The following is a 23,628-nucleotide window of genomic DNA, read 5'->3' as shown; positions in this document are numbered from 1 at the left end:
AAAGACTTGACTTTGACTTGACATTCATGACTTGAGACTTGACACAGACTTGAGTTAAATGACTCAGAGATGGGGGACTCAAGTCATGACTTGACTCGAGTCAGACTTAAGTCGCAAATTCGAGACTTGAGACATGCTTGACAAATATTAAAAAAGACTCGACTTGACTTTGAACTTGACATTCATGACTTGAGACTTACTTGTGACTTGCACATGTGTGACTTACTCCCACCTCTGGTCCCGAGTGCTTCGTACAGCCTATAGATGCTTTCACACCAGATACTTGAAGTTCTTTATTTGCTTGGTTTAGGCATCACAGGTGAGCAATGAGCAGTTTAATGAACACTGGTCCAAGGTTACGCCAGTTGTCAGAAGCTTTTGAGTTCAAACCTTGCAGAGGAAGCTGGAGCTGTATTTAGGGGGCATGGAAGCCTTTATTATTACCACATTAGCGCACAATGTTTTTATCAAACACAAGATGTCATAGCGGCTGTGAAAAAAACAGTGAGCAACATTTGCTAGTAATCGTCATCTGTCCAGTCCTTCATGCTTTTCTGTTCACCGCTGCTGTACAGAGTCGGTATCTGAATACCTGTATCCTTCGTGTCAGTCTGGAAATTCACTGTTGTTATTTTACATCTGTAGAACAGAACGGCTTCTCTCTAGATGCTCATTTTCCCCGCACCATTCTAGACACAGCTGTGTGTGAAAATCCCAAGAGATCACAATTTTTCAGACACACTCGTTTATCGGTCAAAGTCAGTGATGAGTGATCACATATGAGCGATGTAAAAGTTTACCAAACCTCTTGACATGTTACTACACGATTCGCTGGTTCCATGATTGTACATGGTGAGTGTACGCAACCATTAAATACCAGGTACAGTAGATCTGTACTACAAAATGACCTATTAAATACCATCTACTGACCATTCTGCAGAATAAAGTGCTACAGAATTCATCTCTTCTCCAGCAGGAGCCGTGTATTTGCACTTACATGGATGAGGGAAGTGGATCATTGAGTGTTTCCTCTGTGTATATTTGTATAAATTGTGTTCTCATGGTTTGAATGTACACTAGTGTGCGTTATTAAGCCATGTTTAAAAACCTTGCCAGCAGAGGTCGCTGATGTTTAGGTTAAAATATTTTACATTCGGATCCAATCATCAACACGCAACAACTTACTGAAGGACACGAGACTGAGAATGTTAACGCTTGGACAGTGAGAGAATGTGAAGATGAAGATGTTTAGCATCTGTATTGGTAATAATCCGGTATTTCACTGTACTGACAGTGTAACGAGATATGATGATGCATGGTGATTTTATGTGTATGTCTCTCTCTCTCTTTCTCTGTCTGTCTGTCTCTCTCTCTCTTTGTCTCTCTCTCTCTCTCTCTCTCTCTCTCTCTCTCTCTCTCTCTCTCTCTCTCTCTCTCTCTTCCTCTCCCCCTTCCTCTGTCTGGCTCTCACGGCTGTCTCATGGGAATAGCGACCAGTGAAAGCAGGAAGAGAGGGAGAAGGAGGGAGAAAGGGTGTGAAGGTGAAACACACAGAGATAGAGGGAGGTTTTAAATAGAGTTTAAAATAGAAAACTGATGTGGATTTAATTTGGTGGAGCTTTTATCAATGAGTCCTGTGAGCAAGTCAAAGAACAAAGAATATATTAAAAAAAAAAGAAAATAATAAAACAGAAAATTTTCCCTGCAATTAACTATGACACTAAATTCTAAGGAATGATTTATTTACTCTAAAGGAGATCCTTTGTTTAATATGCACGGATCACTTACGGATCACTTCATAATTATCTCATTAATCAGGTACAGGATTTTTTTTTTTTTTTTTTTTTTTTTTTTTTTTTTAGAATTACAGTGTAATTAAGTAAATTGAATAGAATTTAAATTGGTATCCAAACGTGTTCACATGCATTATTGACAGGGATTAGTCAAAGAAGTCAAACATCATTCATATTTAATTTTTTACTCACAATGTGACTTTGAATTATCGCTGGTATTTAACTTCATTTAATTTGAGGTTTCTCAGATGTCCAAAATTTACCTAGAAATCTATCAAATTCAGCTCAACAAAAGGTCTGCATGCGCTAAATGTTATTCTGCCTTGTGCTACCCTTATTTACTGTTCAAGGTTACAACTTAAATGACAGTCTCTTCATTAGGAACACCTCAACGCCTGCTTGTTCATGTAGTTTATAAAATAATGCAAGAGATTCTGTTAACGTTCAAACATCATGTTTTTTGTTTCTCTCACCGTAGTGTGTAAACTCTAGAGACAGTTAGGTGTGAAAATTCCTGGAGATCAGCAGTTCCTTACATCCCCACACCAGCAACCATGCCACAGGATAACACAAGAGAAACATCACAATGCAGATTTTTTTTTATCAGCTTAACAAAATGGAACAAAAAAATTCTATATTGTTTTTACAGTAAAACAAAATATTGTGCCAGCAGGACTGGAGCTGGATCCCATTGATCTTTACATCAGTCTTTCAGTCTCTGATTAGAGGTTAATGAATACTAATCAGTGAAATCTTGTTGCTCTGGAAGCACACCATCAGTCATGATGGTTGTGCCATGATGTGCCTTCAGAGAGCATGGCTACTCGTACTGATGAGAGATTGGATCTTTTCTTCCATTCCTCCTCTGTTTTGTTCTTTTTTTTCCTAGTTTTTCCTTCTAGCAGTGCACTGGAGTGTAAGGAACACCGACTCAAACGAAATGGTAGCTAAGAACAAAGAAAATGAAAAGCACAGCTTTTTGTGGACAGGTGTGTGTGTGTGTGTGTGTGTGTGTGTGTGTGTGTGTGTGTGTGTGTGTGTGTGTGTGTGTGTGTGTTGCTATCATGGCGGCAGGAATATAAGGGCATCAGCGGTACCTTCCTTTCTTGCCACCTTTTTATCATTGAGACCCCTCCCTCCCTTCCTCCCTCCCTCCTGCCTTCCTGCTTCTCTCATTAGCAATTCAGCCTTGTGAGCCTGCAGGCTGGGTTGTCTGTCACAGCCATGCTGTGCTCTGATTGGCTTTGAGGGAGCACCTGATCATTTAAGATTGGCTGGTGGATTGAGCGGGGAGCAGGCTGCACTGCCTTCATTTCTGGTGCTTCAATACAGTGCTACTGCAGCCGTAAACACAGGGTTTGGAGAGATACAGACACACACTCACATTCACACACACACTCAGTGAAGAAAAAAACGCTTGTGGATTTTATCATCAACCCTCTGGATAAGGACAGTAATACAAACTTTCCTCAGACCGACATTTATCCATTTGCCTTGAAAAGCCACAAAAATCTTTTTTTTTTTTTTTTTTTAAATGGACGTTTTGGTAACCATGGTGAAGCGGTGTGATGCTGGTGAAATAGTGAACATCCTCTCTCCATGGTGATGGACATAGCAGGCAGTTAAGCATCTCCGCCGTGTCTCTACGGTTACTATCTGTACGTGTGATGGAGGTTATTGAAGAATGTGAAGTATTTATAGTGCAAGTATTTATTTTTGATGTTGATTAAGAAAAAAGGCTGGAGATTTAAATATTGGAAGCTGGTGTGTATTCAGTTGTTTGCAGGTCTTTTGGGTAAATAGATACATCTGTGTGCTTGTGTGTGAGAATGTATTGAAAGATGAGAGAGATGTATGTGCTGCCATGGTGACCGTGCTTCTCTGCTCCACAGCCTCAGCTCGTCAGGAGTTGGCTTCATCCTGATCATCGACCGCAGGCAAGACAGATGGGCATCGGTGAAGGGAGCACTACTGCGCATCGCGGTGAGTGTGTGTATGTGTGTGTCTCATTCATGTATTATGGATATCTGTATAGCTGTGTGTCCTAGACAGCATTTATAATATGTGGTAGATTTGTACTGCACTCTGGATAGTTGTAACAAAAGACAAGAACAGAATCATGTTAGAGTTAATGAACCGGAAAACACAACATTACCAAAAATGAGACCTTTAATGAACTCTGCATGTTTGGACACCATAATAAATCCGTAATAATGAGACTTTAATCGAGCACACTTGAACATTGTAAATGACATAGTCATATGACCTCTAATGCTTGATTAAATTAAACCAGTTGGAAGGTGAAAACTAAAAGCATGAGCTGAGTTTACCATCTTACAATTTACTTGACCTTGAGCTCGCTGATGGAAATTTCAGCTGTATTCATACAGTTTACTCTCGTTAGAGTGCTACCTTTAATGCTAGTCCACATGCTAGTAAATTGTTGGGGAAGTTCTCAGTATAGAGGTGTTTTATCCTAATAATAATATTACGTATGATACCACAGCATTAAGGTTTTAAATCTGATTAGTCAGAAGGGTTTGAACAATCAGCTCCGAATACATTTTTGTCTGGATCGATGTCTCGTTCTAATACGTTATTGTTGTCTGTACGAACGGCTAACTCACAAGGGCTTGTACAGCAGACGCTTCACATAACCAAAGGCTATTAATAAACAGACAGCAAAAACAAAATGTTTACATGGTGAAGGCATAATTTTCCAATGCAGGAATCAATCAGCAATCAATTTTTGTCTTTTAAAAAAAAGTTGTGAGAGAACCGCTGTTACAGAAATGAGAGCGGACGTAAATAAACTATAAATCGATACAACTAAATATTTGAATCATTGAAAAGGTGATATGGAATGAAACACTTAGAAAATAAACTTCAGGCGATAAGAGTAATCCTCTTCACATTGTGTTGGTCATACTCTATAGGTATTGTTTTTGCTTCCTGTAATGTTTTCTTCTTGCTTCATAAAATCCTGTAGCATTGTTTTTATCGACTTCCTGAACATTGTAGATTTCAGCAAGAAATATGGGTCACTTTTGTAACATTTTGAGTCTATGTTGATGTTTTATTGGATCATGATTGTGTACATGTCTATAAACATTCAGGTGGTCAAAACAGTAGCTATAGCTTTAGGCACTGTGTGTGTGCGTGTGTGTGTGTGCGTGTGTGTGTGTGTGCGTGTGTGTATGTGTGTGTGTTCAGTTCTCAGCATTTCCACCTTATTACTGCTTATGTCTTTATATGTTATATTTATTGCTGTGCTCAGTCCAATGCACTGAGGGACAATATTCCCGTCACAGCTCAAGTCCAGATTTGCACTAAAGTATACGGCCAACTGAGAGCCTTCACTTAACTTCAAACGCTTCTCACTCCTTCTGAGCTGGGTAACAAAGTGTGAAGGGTTTAAAGAGTCGAGCTGATGTGTGCATGATGTGTTTGCTGTATTTACACGAGGAGAGGAAAATAAAAACGAAGGGGTTTGATTTAGCGGCTGTATTTAGCTAGTTTCCAAAAATAGGAGCCAATCACAATCAGCCCTGGCTGAAACATTTCAAATGTATATTTCGATAGTTTAAGCAGTGCTCGTTTTATTTGACCTTATTGTTTGTAATTCTTTAATTCATCCATCTTGTGTAAGTTCTCCTGATCTTATCTAGGGAACGTTGGGTACAAGGTGGAAGCTGGATTGAGATGCTAGAAGTAATCTCATCATTCTTAAAGAAATGCCAGCTTGTAGTTATTTGACATGAAGCAGCAGCACAATTCCAGCGGTACGCATGTCAATGATGAAATATCTATTAACACAACATGGATAATCACAAAAAAAATGGCTGCCCCGATTCACAAGTGGCACAACAGAAAGCGTGCGAGATCGACGGTGCCGTAGCCGTTCTTATCAATTAGCTGATAGCTGATCAATTAGCTGATCAAATGGCAGATAGCACGTTCATCCAGTGTGTTGTTTAATAAGATGCAGTTAGCTGGTTTCATGTGGCTTCACACATGTTAGCTGCTTTGTTACCGTCCTGTCAGTAGCTGTTGTATGTTCGTTTGAGTGAGAGCTGGCAGCTAAACAAACTAGGTAACATGAGGGAAAAATACTGAAATACTCATCAGCAGATTATGAGTTTGAATCTCAGTACCAAGCTGCCACTGACGTGGTGATGTGGTAAGTTGGTGTGAATAAAAGGATCTAGCAAATGTGTAAATATAAAAGCAATGGAAATGTTAGCCCCAAGGACAAATGAAGGCACAGGCTGGAATATCGGAGCAAAAATCACGGGGATGGAGGGCGAATGTTTGGTAAAGTGCTCGGTGAACTGATGAGTGAGGATAATATAGATGGCCCTCATTATAGGTTTAGTGGGATTACTCTCAGTGGACCTGTTCAGTCGTCAACAAGATTAGAAACCACAGGAGGTGTAAACTGGGGGATGTGTAGGTGTGTGTGTGTGTGTGTGTGAGAGAGAGAGAGCGAGTTTACTCGGTCAGTAGGGAGGAGGTTATCAGGCTAATTAGATTAACAGTGTTGAGAAACGTCAGTTATGCTTCTCATTTCAGTGTACAGTACACAGAGTACAGTGTTACAGTACACAGGCTACACTGACGCTAACCTACATGCTAATTTTTGAAAAATATATTTCAAATGAATAACACTCCATTAACCTTCCACCCGTCCATGTAAACATGAAATATATACAGTACCTGGAAAGAATTATGTGGATGTAAGAAAAGTTGTGAATGAACTACTTTTGTTTGTTACTTGTTAAATTGTGTACATTAGCTTTTTACAGTAGCTAGCGTTTAAAATTTGTGTATATTAGCTTATTAAATTAACAAGTCATGCTAGTCATGTTTTGTACATGTTTTGTTGAATGACCGAGCTAGTCATTATTTTGTACATTAGCTTGTTATATTTGCTATCTAGTCATGTTTTGTATATTTAGCTTATTAAATTAGCTAGCTAGTCATGTTTTGTATATTTAGCTTATTAAATTAGCTAGCTAGTGCAAATTGAAACGAAACAAAAAAACTGCTGCTGTCTGTGTTTAGGGCTAAATGCATTTAGGGTTGGATTTAATTTAATTATTTCATTACCTTAAATTGAAAACATCAGGCTGCCTGGATTAAATCTGCATTTTAAGCACTTTTCTTTGCTGAGTGAAGCAAGTATGAATAAAAGAGTGATGCTTTTTCTTTGTGTTAACACATGTTTATACTGAGTGTGTAACAGTTAAGTCAGGTGTTTTATTTTTTTGTACCCTACTAGCCTACTTCTTTAGAAATGCCACTTTATTCCCCGTCACACACCTTTTTTTTTGTTTGTTTGTTTGTCTTTTTCTGAGCCTACAGCGATTCCTAGTTATTATGGTTGACATTATTTCTGCAGTTTCACACCTGTTTTTTTTTTTTTTTGGTAATTAAAGTTTGCATGGAAAAAACAACAGTATCCCATGTTGCTTATTTTGTTGCTCACAGAGAAAAAACATTCACCATTACATAATAATTTATCCCAGACATTTATACTTCACTTTTATCTCTTTGTCAGCTGTGGTCAATTGTCAGCTGTGCAGCTGCTGCTGGAAAAACAAGCAAGGTTCTCCGTACAGCTGACCGGGAAGTTCAGTCCTGACAACGTTGTCAGAGTTTGTCATTCTATTTGAACGTGTAAATGAATATTCATCGTACATCATGTAGCAGTGGATATGATGCTCAGGATGGAGTAAAGAAATGCATATTGTGTTGAATTGGCATTTTTTGAAATAATTTATGCAATTATTTAACAAGATAGATATGTGGCAGTGGTGCAATCCATGCAACTATGCAGATAGAGTTCAAGAGGTTCATGAGCTGTTTATATCACAGTGGTCTGACTGCAAGCTTGTCCTCTGATCCTGAGCTTTTACCCCCACAGGTCACAGGACAGCCTTTATTATACCCTTCTATAATTCATACAGTCACCAAAACAACCCCTTTTAGATCCCTTTTTTTTTAAGGAATTTTACTTCATGCAAATGTATGCTAATGTATGCTAATTGTCCCCAGATTAACGTCTTCCCCCATGCTGTGAATGTTAGAACTCTGCCATATTGGAATCGCCTTCACGTTTGTCTCGACTTCACACCATCATCCATGTATTAAGGTTTGCTTCCTCAGTATGCCACTGTTTTAAGATTCAGTGCCAGTAAACATGAGTTAAGCTGCTTACATATAATATAAAAAACTAACATACAACATAAACATCATGAGTGCTGTGAACCTGAAAAGGTCATGTCTTTTGATAGACTTTTATAAGGTGACTAAAAGTATAATGTTGAATTCAAGACATTTGATTCAACATTTGTTTCCGAATATCAGTTTGTTGAATATCAACATTTGTTTCCGTCAGTACTAATGAATGCAAAACACTTTATATTTATTTATATTAAAATCCATGCATTTTTATTAAATCACCAAGTTTCTTAGGGAGTGAGAGATCTTAGACAGAATCCTGTAAAAAGCTAGAGACAGTAAACCCCTTTAAAAAACAACAACAAAGAAAACAGGTATATTCAGTACCTGGAGCAGTAGTAGGCAGTTCGTAGTTAATGCATAATACATAATGTGATTAAATATTGAAGTAATCTTTGAAGATTATAAATGCAAATCTAAATGATTTATTGTTAGCTTTTACTGGATAATGCAGGCCAACATATCTTTTTACCCACAGATCTTGTTAGAGCGCCATCATTTAGGCTTTCAATATTTGTAGCTAACTGTGTTGATGTTAAGAACTGGTGATATATCAGATAGCATCAGTTAGCATGTAAATCTCCTCAGTGAAATCAGAACCCTTAAGATCGATACCAGAACTGAAATAATGGCTTTAATCCAAAGCTTTCCAGTTTTACAAACTCCTATCTTTTTTCCCTCTTTTTTGACAACTTCTGGTGGACAGTTTCTATCAATTTGAGCTCAGGAGGTAGTATTACACTCTTAAACACATAACTCTTTGAGGAATTGTCTGTACGTTCCTAATGTGAATACTCAATGGGTGAGAAGGTTTAAGAAAATGACACTTTTATTGAGAGGTTCCACAGGTCTTTAGCTCTAAAATAAATTCCACACATCTTCCTGGGTAAAGGTTTCGTTCATTATCTGGAGCGTTTATCTTACACAAGGCCTTGGGGAACCTACTGTACAGTCTATCCCAGGAGACTCAGGGAACAGGTTGGGGGTCACAGTGGACAGGTGCCTACGCATCTCACACACACATGCACACTTAACCATTCACACACTACATGCAATTTAGAGATGCCAGTCAGTCTATAACGCATGCCTTTTTGGACTTGGGAGGAGACCGGTGTACCCAGAGGAAACCCCTGATGGGACAACATATAGAATCTGCACACACAGGGAGGAGGTGTGAGTCGAACTCCCAACCTGCAGGTCCGGGGCAAATGTGCTAACCACTGAGCCATTTGAAAATGAAAAATATTATTTTTTTGGAGCTGTTCAAGTCATTGAGCTTTCTCAGCAGACTTTGGTGCTTGGACCCTTTAATACAGTAACTTTAATTGTGTGATATAAAATAATAGTGGTGGGTTGTGAGTTCCATAACTGTATGTAATTCCCAGACTTCATGATCAGAACCATTGCTATGCTTCACTAAATGAAATATGTGTGAAGTCAACATAACAAGCAGCTACTGCACACCCCTCTCTATTATCTGGTGGTTGTTTATGATGACGAGACTTTTTATGTGGTAACCTGCTGCATGACTCTCGTATGACACTCCTTTCCTTTCAGGTCCTAAAAGTGCTTGTTAGCCATCTTTCCCTTTCACTCCATCCCTGGGGAGATTATTAGGGCAACAACAGCCCACCTTTTAAAGATAGCTTGATGTGCCTTGTTGGAAATGTCCGAAGTGTCCTCGTAAAGAAGTGCACTAAAGCTATAAAGGCTGTGTGATGATATGCAAGAGGAGCGCTTTAAATGCAGTGAGCTTCATTGCTAACTGTAGCTTAAATTATTATCTTTTATACCTAAACTCTACTGAATTCTCCATTCTGATTGGTCGGAATGTGTGTTGTAACAGAATCTCTGACATTAGTGGCAAGAAAAATAACTATAAACAGATTTTTTTTTTTAAAAAGTTCTTATAAATGTTTAAAATTCTAACTTTGGAGGAAGAAATGGAGGGAAAAAAGGCAAAGAAGAAAGTGAAAAAGAGAATATAAAGCGAAATGGTATGTACCAATAATGGAACAGACCTTGTCATGAAAGAAGATGAAGAGAACAATAAAAGAAGAAAAAAATGACATGGCTATGCAGTGACTACAGTTTAGTTAACCTTTAATGTCTAAAATGTCTTTATTAATTAATTAATTTACGCAATCTGACCAATAATCATCCGTCTGTTTCTCCAGAAACATTCTTCCTCTTCCTCTTCCTCGCTTCATCCTGCCCCAGATAAATCACTTTAACTTCCTTGTCATCGTGCTGTTAGCAGTTTCATTCCCCAGACACCACAAATCACAAGCAGGGTTGCGTTCTCTGTTGCTCTCCATCGTTAAGACGCTGAAGTCTGCAGCCACACTCGCTCCATCACTGTCGCTTTTTTACTGAACAGTAAGCGTGCTCATAATGACTGGCCTCAGGTCATCAGCTTTAGTACACAAAGACACGAGAGCAGAGTGAGGACGGCTGTTGCTGCTAGCTAGGTAATATTTAACAGTGAGGACTGGGGCAGGTCACAGGGCAGCGTCTTAGGCTCAAGGGTGAAAGGGGAAAGGTCAATAATAGGCTTCAGGTCAGTATATTTATTTGCCATGACAAGGTTTATTCAGAGGAGATGAAAGTAGACATACTGTATATAGTAGGGATGCAGGTATTAGGACTGCAGCCTAATTTTGTGTGTGTGTGTGTGTGTGTGTGTGTGTGTGTGTGTGTGTGTGTAAGCTGGTGTGTTAATTGAATTCTGCATTCTTGTGTGTCGGTGTCTTTCTGCTGATTAGAGTGCTGGTGTATCAGTGTGATGGCAGCTGCTCCCTGGAGACACAACACACACACACACACACACACACACACACACACACACACACACACAGCTCTGTGTGTACCATTTCCATCTTGTTTTCATTCACTTTCATGGTCACCAATCATCCATCTAAGCCTTTCACCCTTGTCTCGCAGGTTGGTATGTGTGTGTGTGTGTGTGTGTGTGTGTGTGTGTGTGTGTGTGTGTGTGTGTGTGTGTGTGTGAGAGAGAGAGAAAGAGAGAGAGACATTAGCAGTATGATTGAAAATGTGACTCTAAGAAGGATCATACTCTTGAGTCTCTTTCTTTAGGTCTCATCCATCCATAAACACACACACACACACACACACACACACAGAGCTCTGTGTGTACCATTTCCATCTTGTTTTCATTCACTTTTATAGTCACCAGTCATCCATCTAAGCCTTTCACCCCTGTCTCGCAGGTTTTTGTGTGTGTGTGTGTGTGTGTGTGTGTGTGTGTGTGTGTGTGTGTGTGTGTGTGTGTATATGTCTGTGTGAGAGAGAAAGAGAGAGAGAGAGAAATTGGCAGTATGATTGAAAATGTGGCTCTAAGAATCTTCATACTCTTAAGTTCCTTTCTCTATGTCTCCTCCATCCATAAACACACACACACACACACACACACACACACACACACACACACACACACACACACACACACACACACCAGAGTCATATCAGCAGCATGTGTTCCAATAACGGTTCACATTACAAGCAGTAATAGAGTCTGACTCGGTCTTGAGATTCCTGTTGTGTACAGAGGCGACACGTGCAGCTCGGCTGTTACTGATGCCTTGTTCGGGGCAAGCGTGGCCAATCGCTTCAAATGGAACACACCATTGTCATGGTAATCAGAGGTCAGGGGTCAGGACACTGCCTGTGTTACATGCCGGGTGAATTATTCTAAGTGTGAAGAATAATTATTTTTTTAAAGCAGTAATGCCAGCAAGTGTAGATTAATGAAGAGCACAAGGCACTGTACATAATGAGTGCGATGAAAAATGAAAGAAAACAATGGAAATGAAGGTAAAGGAATAGAAATATGTGGCATGAGGGGACATCTGTTGAAAATGCTGTTAAACGTAAAAATAAACGGAAATGCAAAACGGAGGCAAAGAAGGATGTGAAGTAAATTAGGTGGGATGAAGTGTGAAAGCTAAGAGTAAGCAGGAAACTGAAGAAGGAATAGATGAAAGAAAAAAAAGAAAGTAGTAAAGAATGAACAAGTAAAGAACAGTATGATTGAGAGAGATGTTGAAGCTGAAGGAAGAACAGAAAAGAATCGACAAGCCGAAAGGAAAGGAAAGAAAACTGACAATTAGAAAGGTAAATAAGGCAGGAAAGAAGGGATGAAGAGAATGAACATGAAAAATGGGAAGGAAGAGAGAGGAAAAAAAACAAGAAACGGGAAATAAGAGCAAAAAATAGGAAGAAAGAAAAAAGACAAATGTATAATGAAGGTGAGGATAAAGGGAGAAAAGAAGGCAAGAAAGGAAAGGGAAAACAGAAAAGGGGGAAAATATGAAATATTTACAAATATGAAAATTAAAGCAAGAGCAAAACTAAAGGACAAGGGGGAAGATGGGGGGCAGGATGAGAGGAGGGCAAACAAAGAGAGCTCAGAGTAATAATGGGTAATAATGAAGAGAGCAGAGAGAATAAACAGCTGGAGAGAGAGTCGAGCTCCTCCTTGTGATGAGTCTAGAGGAGAGATTTGGGGTTAATTACTGTCCTTATGTATGCACTTGCACTGCTCCTCTCTCTCTCTCTCTCTCTCTCTCTCTCTCTCTCTCTCTCTCACACACACACACACACACACACACCAACCTGAGTCAGATGATTAACACACCACTTACACTCGTTAGCCCTCGCACCAGCCTCATGCTTATGACTTGATGAGAATCACAACAAACAATAACACCCAGAAACACACACAGGGTGCACATTCACCCAAACCAAGAGCTGGAGTCTTTTCAGCCTGGCAGACTGCACTGAACTCTCTCGTGTGTGTGTGTGTGTGTGTGTGTGTGTGTGTGTGTGCGTGTGCGGGGGGTATCTTTTGGACCAACCATGTGTTCCTCAGCCCATCCTCCATAACAGCAGACAGCCTTTTTAACACTCGTCCCTAGTGTTTGCCATCAAATAACAGATGTAGCTGGACGTCATTGATGCTGTTCCCAGATCAGTGTTTAATGCTGTCATTAATAACAGCTACTTGGCGGATCAGCTGATGTGTACGGAGCATCAAGTCAACATGGAGAGCCTCTTTCAGCAGACAGCATCTCTCTCTCTTTGCCTCTCTCTCTCTCTCTCTCTGGCTCTGTTCGAGGGCTGCCGCTGCTGCGTATTGATTAGCTAATAAATATTTAAGGAGACACGGCGCCCCGTGAGAGGGGATTTAATGAACAGTCGGTGAGCATGGGGAGTCTTTGAGAGGTGCCATGTGCTCACACATTCGCTCAGACACACACACAAGAGGAGGAGGAGGCAGCAGAGACGCAAGACCATTGTTGCATGGGCTACCAGTTCTTCGGGCGCTGTTGTCATAGCAACTGTAATTGTGTGTGTGTGTGTGTGTGTGTGTGTGTGTGTGGAAAGAAGTAAGGAAGCGGGGATCACCAGACCAAGAAGAAATGGTTAATAGTGTAGTAATGTCATAATGCAGCACGGCTTGCTCGCTTGCTTGGTTGTTGATGATGTAATGTGTGTGTGTGTGTGTACTTGTTTTTCACAGGGCTCATTCCCTGGAAACCTGCAGTCGGTATTGGTGTTACGGCCGACCACCCTGTTACAGCGTACACTCTCAGACTTCCTCTTTAGATTCAATAAGGATGAATTTAAAATGAAAGTGCCGGTGAGTGTTCATGCTCACGTTCCCTAACAAAGCAAGACCAGAAAATGTCCTTCTATTGCTCATTTATTTAATACAGTCACACGTTGTATGGTTCATAGAACAGTCTGGAAACTACAGATTTTACCATAAAACACACACACACACACACACACACACACACACACACACACACACACACGAACAGTCTAGTCTGGACTGAGGGGACAATAACACTAACCTGATTACACATAAGCCAGAGGGATAGAAATCATATCCAGCTTTTCCTTGTTAAAAACATTATATAAAGTAAATGTCTTTTTATTGTATTGGGTTTCAATAAAATAGTCTAAAATAGTCTCTGCTTTTTCTCTGCGTCAGCATTGTCATTAAGCTTCATATCAGCCTTTTCATTAATTGCATGAACGCACGCACACACACACACACACACACACACATACACACTTGCTGGTTCAGTGTGCTTCATTACTACACTAATTACATATGAATTGCTGACACTCTTCCCTAGAGCATGTTGTATGTTAATACATAAAATTGTGTGTGTGTGTGTGTGTGTGTGTGTGTGTGTTGCAGGTGATCATGCTTAGTTCTGTGACTGAGCTACACAGCTACATAGACCGCTCCCAGTTGACCCAGGAGTTAGGGGGCACTCAGGAGTATTGCCATGAGAAGTGGATCTCACACCGCACTGTAAGTACTGACAGCGACACTTTGTACATTTTGTCCATTTATAGTTACCTTTACGTTACTTTACGTTCAAACGAATAGAAACAGGAACACATACTGTCTGTCTACAAAGCACTGACACTGGAGACTCCTTCCTTCCTTCTGCCTTAACAGTCAGTGTCAGGAGTCGATAAGTGAGGATCACATTGCTCATAATTTCATTTACACTCGTTGATGTGAACTTATTCAGTCACAGATGAAATAAACATTAGTTAAAGCAGGTCTTCATTCTTTATTTAGCCAACGTTTATATAAAAATGTGCCGTATTAATGCACGAGTTTGTTCGTGCTGTGAATAATTGGTTTAGAAGTATTTTGTGCTAACATCATGCTAATATCATGGTAAATAAATAATTTTCACTTCTTTATATTGTGGAACTGAATCAGTAACTAAACCATGAAACTCCTGACATCGTCTTCAGTACCCAGAGGTGCATCTATGTTTATAGTTCTAGCATAAAATATCGCTTTAATTAACCATCCATGTAGCACTGCCGGAAATTTCTTGATCACGCGGTCGTGAAGTGTTTATTTAGTGGTTTAATGTACACTGTGGGAGGTTCAGTAGGTTTTAGTCGTGTTTTTATAACCCTCGTACCCAGCTGCATCACTGTTTTGAGGAAGGCGGTGTTTACTAATTGCAGTTAGGTAATTAGTGCATACTTTAGCCTGTAAGTGCACTCAGTGCCGTGTGGTTTGGGACACGCTCCTGTAGGCCATCGAGGGCTTTGCGCTGATGGTGAAGAAGACGGCTCAGACGCTGCAGGCGTTTGGGACGGAGCTGGCCGAGACGGAGCTGCCCAACGATGTTGAGGCCACGTCTACCCTGCTGAGCACTCACACTGAAAAGAAGGACAAGATGAAGGTGAGGAAGAGGAGGATCAATGTCACATTATTGTACAGGACTGAACCTAACCACTGTCTCTGTGTATTAGTTCAAAGAGACTCAATCATCTCAATTTTTCATCTATTTCTTTTTTACTTTTTTCTGCCTTCTTTACTATTTCTTTTTCTTTCTTTCTTTCTTTCTTTCTTTCTTTCTTTCTTTCTTTCTTTCTTTCTTTCTTTCTTTCTTTCTTTCTTTCTTTCTTCATTTTTTCTTCTTTTTCTATCCCTTTTGGTCTTCCTTCTCTCCTCTCTTTATATATCCCATTTCCTCTTTTGTTACCTTTCTTTTGTATATTCTTTTCTGTTGCTCTTCCTCCTTTTTCTTCAATCTGTGTATTTCTGAGTGCAGGAGGATCTGAAGGTAGCTCTGGGTCAGGGTGGACGTCTGCTGGACAGCATTAATGAGCCGCTGGCGTCAGATCCTGACTACAACATGAAGCACGATGAGCTGGAGAACTTGGCTACTGTGCAGAGGTGTGTGTGTACACTTCTATACATGTATCTATATAAATGTGTGTGTGTGTATATACATGTATGTGTATAAACGTGTGTGTGTACTTCTATATATGTACGCTCATGTGTGTACATTTGAGTGTGTGTGTGTGTGTGTGTGTGTATGTGTATACGTGCGCACGTGTGTGTGTGTGCAAGTGTGTGTGTGTGTGTGTGTGTACAAGTGTGTGTGTACAAGTATGTGTGTGTACGCACGTGTGGGTGTGTGTTTACACGTGTGTGTATGTGTGTATACGCGTGTGTGTGTACAAGTATGTGCATGTGTCTGTACTTACACGTGTGTGTGTGTGTGTGTGTGTGTGTGTGTGTATACTGTACGTGTGTGTGTACGTGCGTGTGTCTGTACAGTACGTGTGTGTGTTTAAATTGTGTGTTCTCCCGGTAAAGCCGTTGCAGTTGTGTGTAGCTGTTGAATAGGGAACAGCTCTGGAGAGTGTTTTATAACTCAGGCATGGCCTATATTATATAATCTTACAGAGCAAGTGGAGGCTGAGGCTGGTTTATTTTAGGACTCTCAGAAAACTCCAGCGGCAGCTTTGTGCTTGTGTGAGCTTGCTTCCCTCCGGGGGCGGATTGCTCTGTGTTCTTATCTTCTCAATGAAATCTGTGTGCTTATGTCTTCATAAGACTAGAAAAATGAAGCAGTTATCTCTTAAGAACATCATAAATATTAATATGAAATAGTGGCACCCACTAGTTCATCATCTCTCACTATATTTAAATCTGTCTCTGTGTCTCTCCAGGCTCCTGGGGCAGCTCGATGAGACCGAAACCGCGTTTGATGACTTCTGGGAAAGGCATCAGACCAAACTGGAACAGTGTCTTCAGCTGCGCTATTTTGAACAGAACTTCAGGGAGGTACGGGATCTCGTGTGTGAGAGATAAAGATAAAAACGCTCAGCATATTGCGTTATATATTCTGATCTTTTATGATCTGGGTTTTAGGTCCGAGCCCATTTGGATCAGGTGGCTAATAAATTATCCACTTTCTCAGAGGTGGGAATAAGCCCCGCCCATGGCGAGCACATCCTGAAGGACCTGACCAGTCACGAAGAGAGAACCTGTGTACGTATGCAAATTCATGAGGCTAGAAGTGCTTTAGAGTTGCCGCAGTAAACGTCAGCTACTAAAACTACAAGTAGTCATTTTCATCATAGGAACTCCTGTCCACATGCTCACACGTGCAATCAGCCAATCGTGTGGCGGCAGCCCAGGGCATAAAATCCTACAGTCACATGTTAAAAGCTTCAGGTACAGTTCACATCAAACATGTGACTTTGAGCATAGCATGGCATTACTGTTGTTGCCAGACATTCTGGTTTGAGCATTTTAGAAGCTGCTGATCTGGAGTTTTCCTGCACAACAGTCTCTAGAGTTTATACTGAGTGCTGCAGGAAGCGACAATTCTACTGAATCATCTTGCTGATGAGAGAGAGAGAGAGAGAGAGAGAGAGAGAGAGAGACTACAGTAACTCAGAGACAAGCAGAGAATCATGAAGATGAAGAAGAAAGCACAGACCAGCACACAAACCGACTGATGATTGGCTGATTGGATAATCACATAAACGAGCAGTGTTACCTTTAAAGTGGGAACACACACACAAACACACACACACACACACACACACACACACACACACATATGTTTGTCTTTCTATACATGTGAGAACCTTCCAATGATTAAATAATTTAAAAATAAATGTAACCCTAAACTTAATCTGAGTGAGAAACCTTTTGAATCTTTTATTTTATTTATTATTATTTGTTTTTTTCTTGTGAGCACCAACAAATATTCCTATTCTTGTGGAGTCATTTAGTTCCTACCAAATTTATAAAAACATGCCACACACACACACACACGCGCGCGCACACACACACACAAACACACACACACAAACCCAGGCTTTTAAAGCTCATCCATCATAGTGACACTATGCCATGTGTGTATGAGCGAGATACTCCTCTATAGTCCCTAGTTAGATCTACATCTATCCTGTCATTATTAACCAGGCAGATGTTATTAATCAAGAAGAAAGCTTTCATTTGCTGATACAGCAATCATCAACTCTCCATCAGCTCCTCTGCTTGTTTATATTTTGTTTATTAACATTGTTTTGAGCAAAATCATATCTTTTACCCAAATACCAATATTGCAAAGAATAAATGAAATCATGTGCATCCTGGTTGGCTTGGTTACGTTAGCATAGTACTAAACTGCAGAACAGAGATGTCCTTGCTGAACTGCAGGGGTGCCATTAGTTTTAAATGCTAGCGTGAGGTTGTGTGTGTGTCTAGTAATTCTGCAGCGTTGATGCTATGAGCTCAAGAGGGGGAGGAGTGAAAACGGTTCCTTTGCAGTCACTGCAGGTTCCACACACACACACACACACACACACACACACACACACACACACACACACACACACACACACACACACACACACACACACACACTAGAGCTCTGGCATTTTTGTTGCTCTTATTCTATATATTAAGAAGTGCTGCAATATAAATGTAGAAGTATTTCTGTTTTTTCATTTTAAGATAAATGAAGTGACACAAAAAGTAAAAAATAAAATAAAGATAAATTGGTTTGCTCGGGGTTGTTTCTTTGGCAAACACTGTGATAAAACAGTTTTAAGGCAGTTCTAGAAATGACATGATATAATTTAATAAATATTTACCTTTGCATTGAAACTCTTATTTTAAATTCATTTAGCTTTTTTATCCTGAATGTCTAGGGATGATGCTTTTAAAGAGAAAAGCATTTAAATACGGTGGTGCAGTCGTTTAAAATCAAAGGCAGCACTAATAGCATATATTGTGTTTGATTTCTATTTAGTATCAGTATTTAATAAGGAAGCATGGAAGTGTTCAGCAATCTAATGATTAATCCTGATCAGCTCAACTAATCCTGATAAGAGGATTATGTTCGACTTGTGACAGGTCTGGCACTTACACTTACTGACTGAAACTGATTGAACTGATGATGCAGTTCAGGATTCAAAGTTGATCGTTATGTAAATCTAATACAGGACGTCTGGAGGAGAAAAAAATATTTCTGAATGAAACAATACGCCTAATAGGAACTGTTCATAAACATAGTACAGATTTTTACAGTTTTGTCTCTCTCTCTCTTTCTCCCTCCCTCTCTTTCTCTGTCTGTCCGTCTTTCTTTCTCTCTCCCTGTCTCTCTCTCTTTCCCCTTCTCTCTCTCTCTCTCTCTCTCTCTCTGTCTGTCTGTCTGTCTGTCTGTCTTTCTTTCTCTCTCTCTCTGTCTCTCACTCTCTCTCCCATTTTCTCTGTCTCTCTCTCCCTCTCCCTCCCATTTTCTCACTCTTTCTCTCCTTCTCTCCTTCTCTCTTTCTGCCTTGCCTTTCTCCCATTCTCTCTCTCCTCTCTCTCTCTCTCTCTCTCTCTCTCTCTCTCTGTCTCTCTCTCTCTCTCTCTCTCTGTCTGTCTCCTTCTCTCTCTCTCTGTCTGTCTGTCTGTCTGTCTGTCTGTCTCTCTCTCTGTCTGTCTGTCTGTCTGTCTGTCTGTCTCTCTCTCTCTCTCTCTCTCTCTCTCTCTCTCTCTCTCTCCCTCTCTCTCTCTCTCTCTCTCTCTCTCTCTCTGCAGGAGGTGCTGGACCAGGCTCTGGCGCTGGCCGCTGAAGGAGACACACTGATTGAGAACTCTCACTATGCAGTTGACTCGATCTTTCCCAAATGCTCTGAGCTCAGAGTCGTGTGTGAGGAGGTTGGAGCTGTCCTCAAGGCCAAAAAAACCCACCTGCTCAAAGCCATGGAGCTCCATGCCAGTCTTGAAAAGGCAAGTGACCTGATTCTGCAAAAATTGCTTTGAATATAGAATATAAATATATAATACAAAATGAATGAACTCTTTTATCTCTATAAACTGCAGCAAAGAAGGTTTTATCCATTTTCCAAAAATGTAGATGTAACTAAATACAAATACATTATTTGGCATGAACAGTTCATTTCAAGTTAGTTCCAAATGGAAAAAAAAAAACAGTTGTGAGGATTTCACTTCAATTTCATTAACATGCATTGTTTTACTACTGTAGGTCCTTAGTAACTGCCTCGTCAGGGTCCTGGTGGGGTAAATAAGGCTATTAGTTGGTTTGTATTTTGGGAAATGAAACCAAAAAAAAATCTGAACATATCGCAGGCAGGTACAAACAAAAATAATTCAAAAACAGTCCCACAAACATGTTCATTGTTGAGACTGTCATCTGTTCAGTGTTTATAGGGATGGAACTCATTCACTTCACTTTTAACTCCAGATGCAGATATGAATATTGAAACACTAAAAAGATACAGACTGTCATTGTGGTACATTGTAGTCCTATGACTTAGAGGACAGATTGTCAATTTAAAGATCCTCCAGAATGAAGGTGTCATGGAAACATTATACAAAAGTATTTTGCACGATTCACTTCCATAATATGTGAGTTTCTTGTAAACACTTTCTTTATAGATTTGGGTGGTTGTTTTTTATTTGCATCCATGCTGCAGATCGAGTGAATGTGGATTTGCTTGAAAAACAATGGAGTCTTTTGTGTCTTTTCTTTTTCTTTCTCCTGTTACATTTTTCATTGCGAAGGTTCCATCATTAGTTTTTAATACATTTCTCTTTCTCTCGCTTCTCTCCATCAGGCTACCAGATGGTGTGATGATGGAATTTACCTTCTAGCTTCTCAGCCTGTTGACAAGTGTCAGTCACAGGATGGGGCAGAGGCAGCGCTGCAGGAGATCGAGTCTTACCTGGAAACAGCCAATCAACACAAACTGACAGACTTAACTGGCATCTGGAGGGAGTACGAATCCGTGCTGACGGCAGATTTTCGAGTGAGTAGCTCAAAGCAATTGTTCCTTTAATGATGTCGATGACCTCCGTGTCAATCCCTTGTTATATCTTCAAACATGTATCTGTTCGTTTAGACGATGAGAAACGATATCACCGTAACCACCTGCTTAGTTTGAATATAATAAAATACAACACTAGATGCAGGCATGATAGTGTTTCAGCATCCCTGTTTGCTGTGATGGTTCGTGTTACAGGACCAGGTGGAGCGCGCCTTCCAGAAGCAGCTCTCTATGGAGGACATGTTTGAGAAAAGAAGAGTTAGCCTGAAGAAGTTAGCAGCTAAGCAGACACGGCCCGTCCAACCGGTCGCCCCTCGACCCGAAGCCATCATCAAATCCCCCATGTCCTCTCCTGGTGTGTCACCATCATCATTTAATCACTATCTGATTCTTTCCGCTTGGCTCGGTGCTTCACCAGGACTCAGAAATGCTCAACTTTGAGAACAAATGATAAATGAAAGACTTCTTGTTTTTTTACTTTGTACATTTCGTAATGTTCTATTCACTACCATTTCTCACACGTTTCATTGTAGCCAGATTTTATATATGGTAATAGTGACATTTTAGCATCAGACAACACAGCTATTAACTCGTTATTAGCATTCAGCTAGTTGATATCATCAGAGTTCTCATGCTAGCTAACGTCTGTAAGATTAGGAATAAAACTGTTGTTAGGTAGCTTTAGCTAATGGTCTCTGATGGTCCTCAGGTACTTGATAGAAATTGACATGAATTTTTTGGTAAATTTTAAGAGTATATCATTTTCAATCGTAACTCGAATCAAGAAATTTTAAGCTTTACTGCATTTTTTTTTTGTTTATCTGAAAAGCTATGCTATTTTATTTGAGTAAAGAATGTGGGAACTTGTAAAAATTGGCAATTAGAAATAACTAGTTAAAGAGTGTTGTTAATATTGTCTGTCTGTCTCCATCATGCACTCAGGTCAGATATTATGTTGCTCAGCAGTGCATAGTGAGGAGGTCTGTTATCTCTGCTGCCATCTTGAGGCCTGTTTTGAAATTGCAAAAGGAATTCCAGACGTGTGTTGTGTTGCTTTCAAATTTAAAGTACTTGCATAGTAAAAATTTATGTAGCATTTACAAACTATGATTTAAACACACACACACACACACACACACACACACACACACACACACACACACACACACACACACACACACACACACACACACACACACACACACATGCTTTTTTTAAGCACTATGAAGAATGTTTGGAAATATTCTGTATTTGAATCTCCCTAGTCTTAAAGAGTGCTGACTGTTTCTCTAATGTTTACTGATTTTATGTTAGTTTGAGTGTCTGTGAGACTGAATGTTAAACGCTCGTTATTTTTGCTTTTTCTTCTTGCAGCACATAAAGAGAGGAGTTTATCATCTGACCTAATCAACAACAAGAAAGTAAGAATTTTACTTGAACTTAGCACTTATGGGGCTTCTGTGATGGTGATGTATTTATGTGATTAATATTGTGTGTGTGTGTGTGTGTGTGTGTGTGTGTGTGTGTGTGTGTGTGTGTGTGTGTGTGTGTGTGTGTGTGTGTGTGTACCAGGGTGATACACTCCTGCAGAATGGCAGATGTCTCTCAGAAGAGGAGGAGAACCTGGCTGTACTTAGGCGGTCAGTAGAGAACAGAAGTCAAAGTTTAAAACTAATCCCCAGTGGCATTGTGATGTACTGATACCACACACACTGTTCTTTTAGTATGGCATAAGAAGGAAAACTTATTAGTGTTGTTAAAGTTAAAGTCCATAATTATTAGCACCCTGTGCATGTGTAAAAAAAAACATTAACATGAATTAACACTAGGAAAATATGACATAAGTTTAATATTTAATTGAATAAACAACTAAATAATAACAATATGAAATTCTGTGTGGAAAAACTGTCAGGATAGATAGATAGATAGATAGATAGATAGATAGATAGATAGATAGATAGATAGATAGATAGATAGATAGATTGATATTTATCTATAAATGTGGAATCAATCAGATGTTTAATAAAGACCCTTAAATGATCATGAACAATAAAGATATATTAAATTTGACAAACCTAGTTATGGATACATGATATATTGTGTGTGTGTGTGTGTGTGTGTGTGTGTGTGTGTGTGTGTGTGTGTGTGTGTGTGTGTCTGTGTCTATAGGCATGTAATGAACGAGCTGTTGGAGACAGAGAGGGCTTATGTAGAGGAGTTGCTGTGTGTACTGCAGGTAAGTGCAGCTCTTGTATAATCATAAAGAATACCCCCATGTTAACTTCTAATCCAAGCTGCAGTGTTGGAAAGGAGGAGAAAAAGACCTTGTGATCGGTTTGAAGTTTTGAGCTGCCGTGTGTGTGTTCCAGGGTTACGCTGATGAGATGGACAACCCCAGCATGGCGCACCTCATCCCCGTCACCCTTCACAACAAGAAGGACATTCTGTTCGGCAACATGGCCGAGATCTACCACTTCCACAACAAGTGAGGCTTTGTCTTTATTATTAATTACATCTCTGTGTTTTAACTAATAGATAACATTCTATCTGAGTTTTTATGGGTTATGTTTGTTCCAGAACTTTCCTCCGAGAGCTGGAGGCGTACACAGACTGCCCCGAGCTCGTGGGCCGGTGTTTTTTAGAAAGGGTATGTTTATTAAAAATTACAAAGAGTAATCTATCTAAAAAAAAATCTATCCAGTGCATCATATAGAGTATACACACACTCTACTTTAACTGTAGAATATGAAAACAGATTTTGTTGTTCGTATTAGATCAGATCAGTAAACTAATCACTTACTTTTTTTTTTAATTTCCTTTCCCGCTTCAGATGACGGACCTACAGATTTATGAGAAGTACTGTCAAAATAAACCACGCTCCGAGTCGCTATGGCGACAGTGCTCAGACTGCGCTTTCTTCCAGGTAAACTTTGTG

The 23,628-nt window shown here is 39.9% G+C and overlaps 1 protein-coding gene across 12 annotated transcripts in view; it reads left to right on the top strand.

Annotated features, from left to right (window-relative positions):
• Window positions 1-23,628, top strand: part of mcf2la (mcf.2 cell line derived transforming sequence-like a) — a 68,035-nt gene that overhangs the window by 33,648 nt on the left and 10,759 nt on the right. For 11 of the 12 annotated variants that reach the window (XM_047803258.1, XM_027156228.2, XM_027156232.2 and 8 more), the window contains exons 4-19: window positions 3,686-3,776; window positions 13,582-13,701; window positions 14,272-14,388; window positions 15,140-15,289; window positions 15,662-15,786; window positions 16,569-16,683; window positions 16,771-16,890; window positions 19,444-19,635; window positions 20,484-20,675; window positions 20,889-21,048; window positions 22,068-22,114; window positions 22,266-22,333; window positions 22,863-22,929; window positions 23,063-23,178; window positions 23,271-23,340; window positions 23,524-23,616. In XM_047803258.1, the coding sequence (XP_047659214.1) occupies window positions 3,686-3,776; window positions 13,582-13,701; window positions 14,272-14,388; window positions 15,140-15,289; window positions 15,662-15,786; window positions 16,569-16,683; window positions 16,771-16,890; window positions 19,444-19,635; window positions 20,484-20,675; window positions 20,889-21,048; window positions 22,068-22,114; window positions 22,266-22,333; window positions 22,863-22,929; window positions 23,063-23,178; window positions 23,271-23,340; window positions 23,524-23,616 (1,843 nt within the window). Of the gene's footprint in view, window positions 1-3,117; window positions 3,452-3,685; window positions 3,777-13,581; window positions 13,702-14,271; window positions 14,389-15,139; window positions 15,290-15,661; window positions 15,787-16,568; window positions 16,684-16,770; window positions 16,891-19,443; window positions 19,636-20,483; window positions 20,676-20,888; window positions 21,049-22,067; window positions 22,115-22,265; window positions 22,334-22,862; window positions 22,930-23,062; window positions 23,179-23,270; window positions 23,341-23,523; window positions 23,617-23,628 lie in introns of those variants that run through there. The other variant, XM_047803264.1, reaches the window with a different exon arrangement.

Source organism: Tachysurus fulvidraco, chromosome 18, assembly GCF_022655615.1.
Source record: "Tachysurus fulvidraco isolate hzauxx_2018 chromosome 18, HZAU_PFXX_2.0, whole genome shotgun sequence".
Taxonomy (NCBI): Eukaryota; Metazoa; Chordata; class Actinopteri; order Siluriformes; family Bagridae; genus Tachysurus; species Tachysurus fulvidraco.
This window is presented reverse-complemented; position numbering and strand designations above follow the sequence as displayed.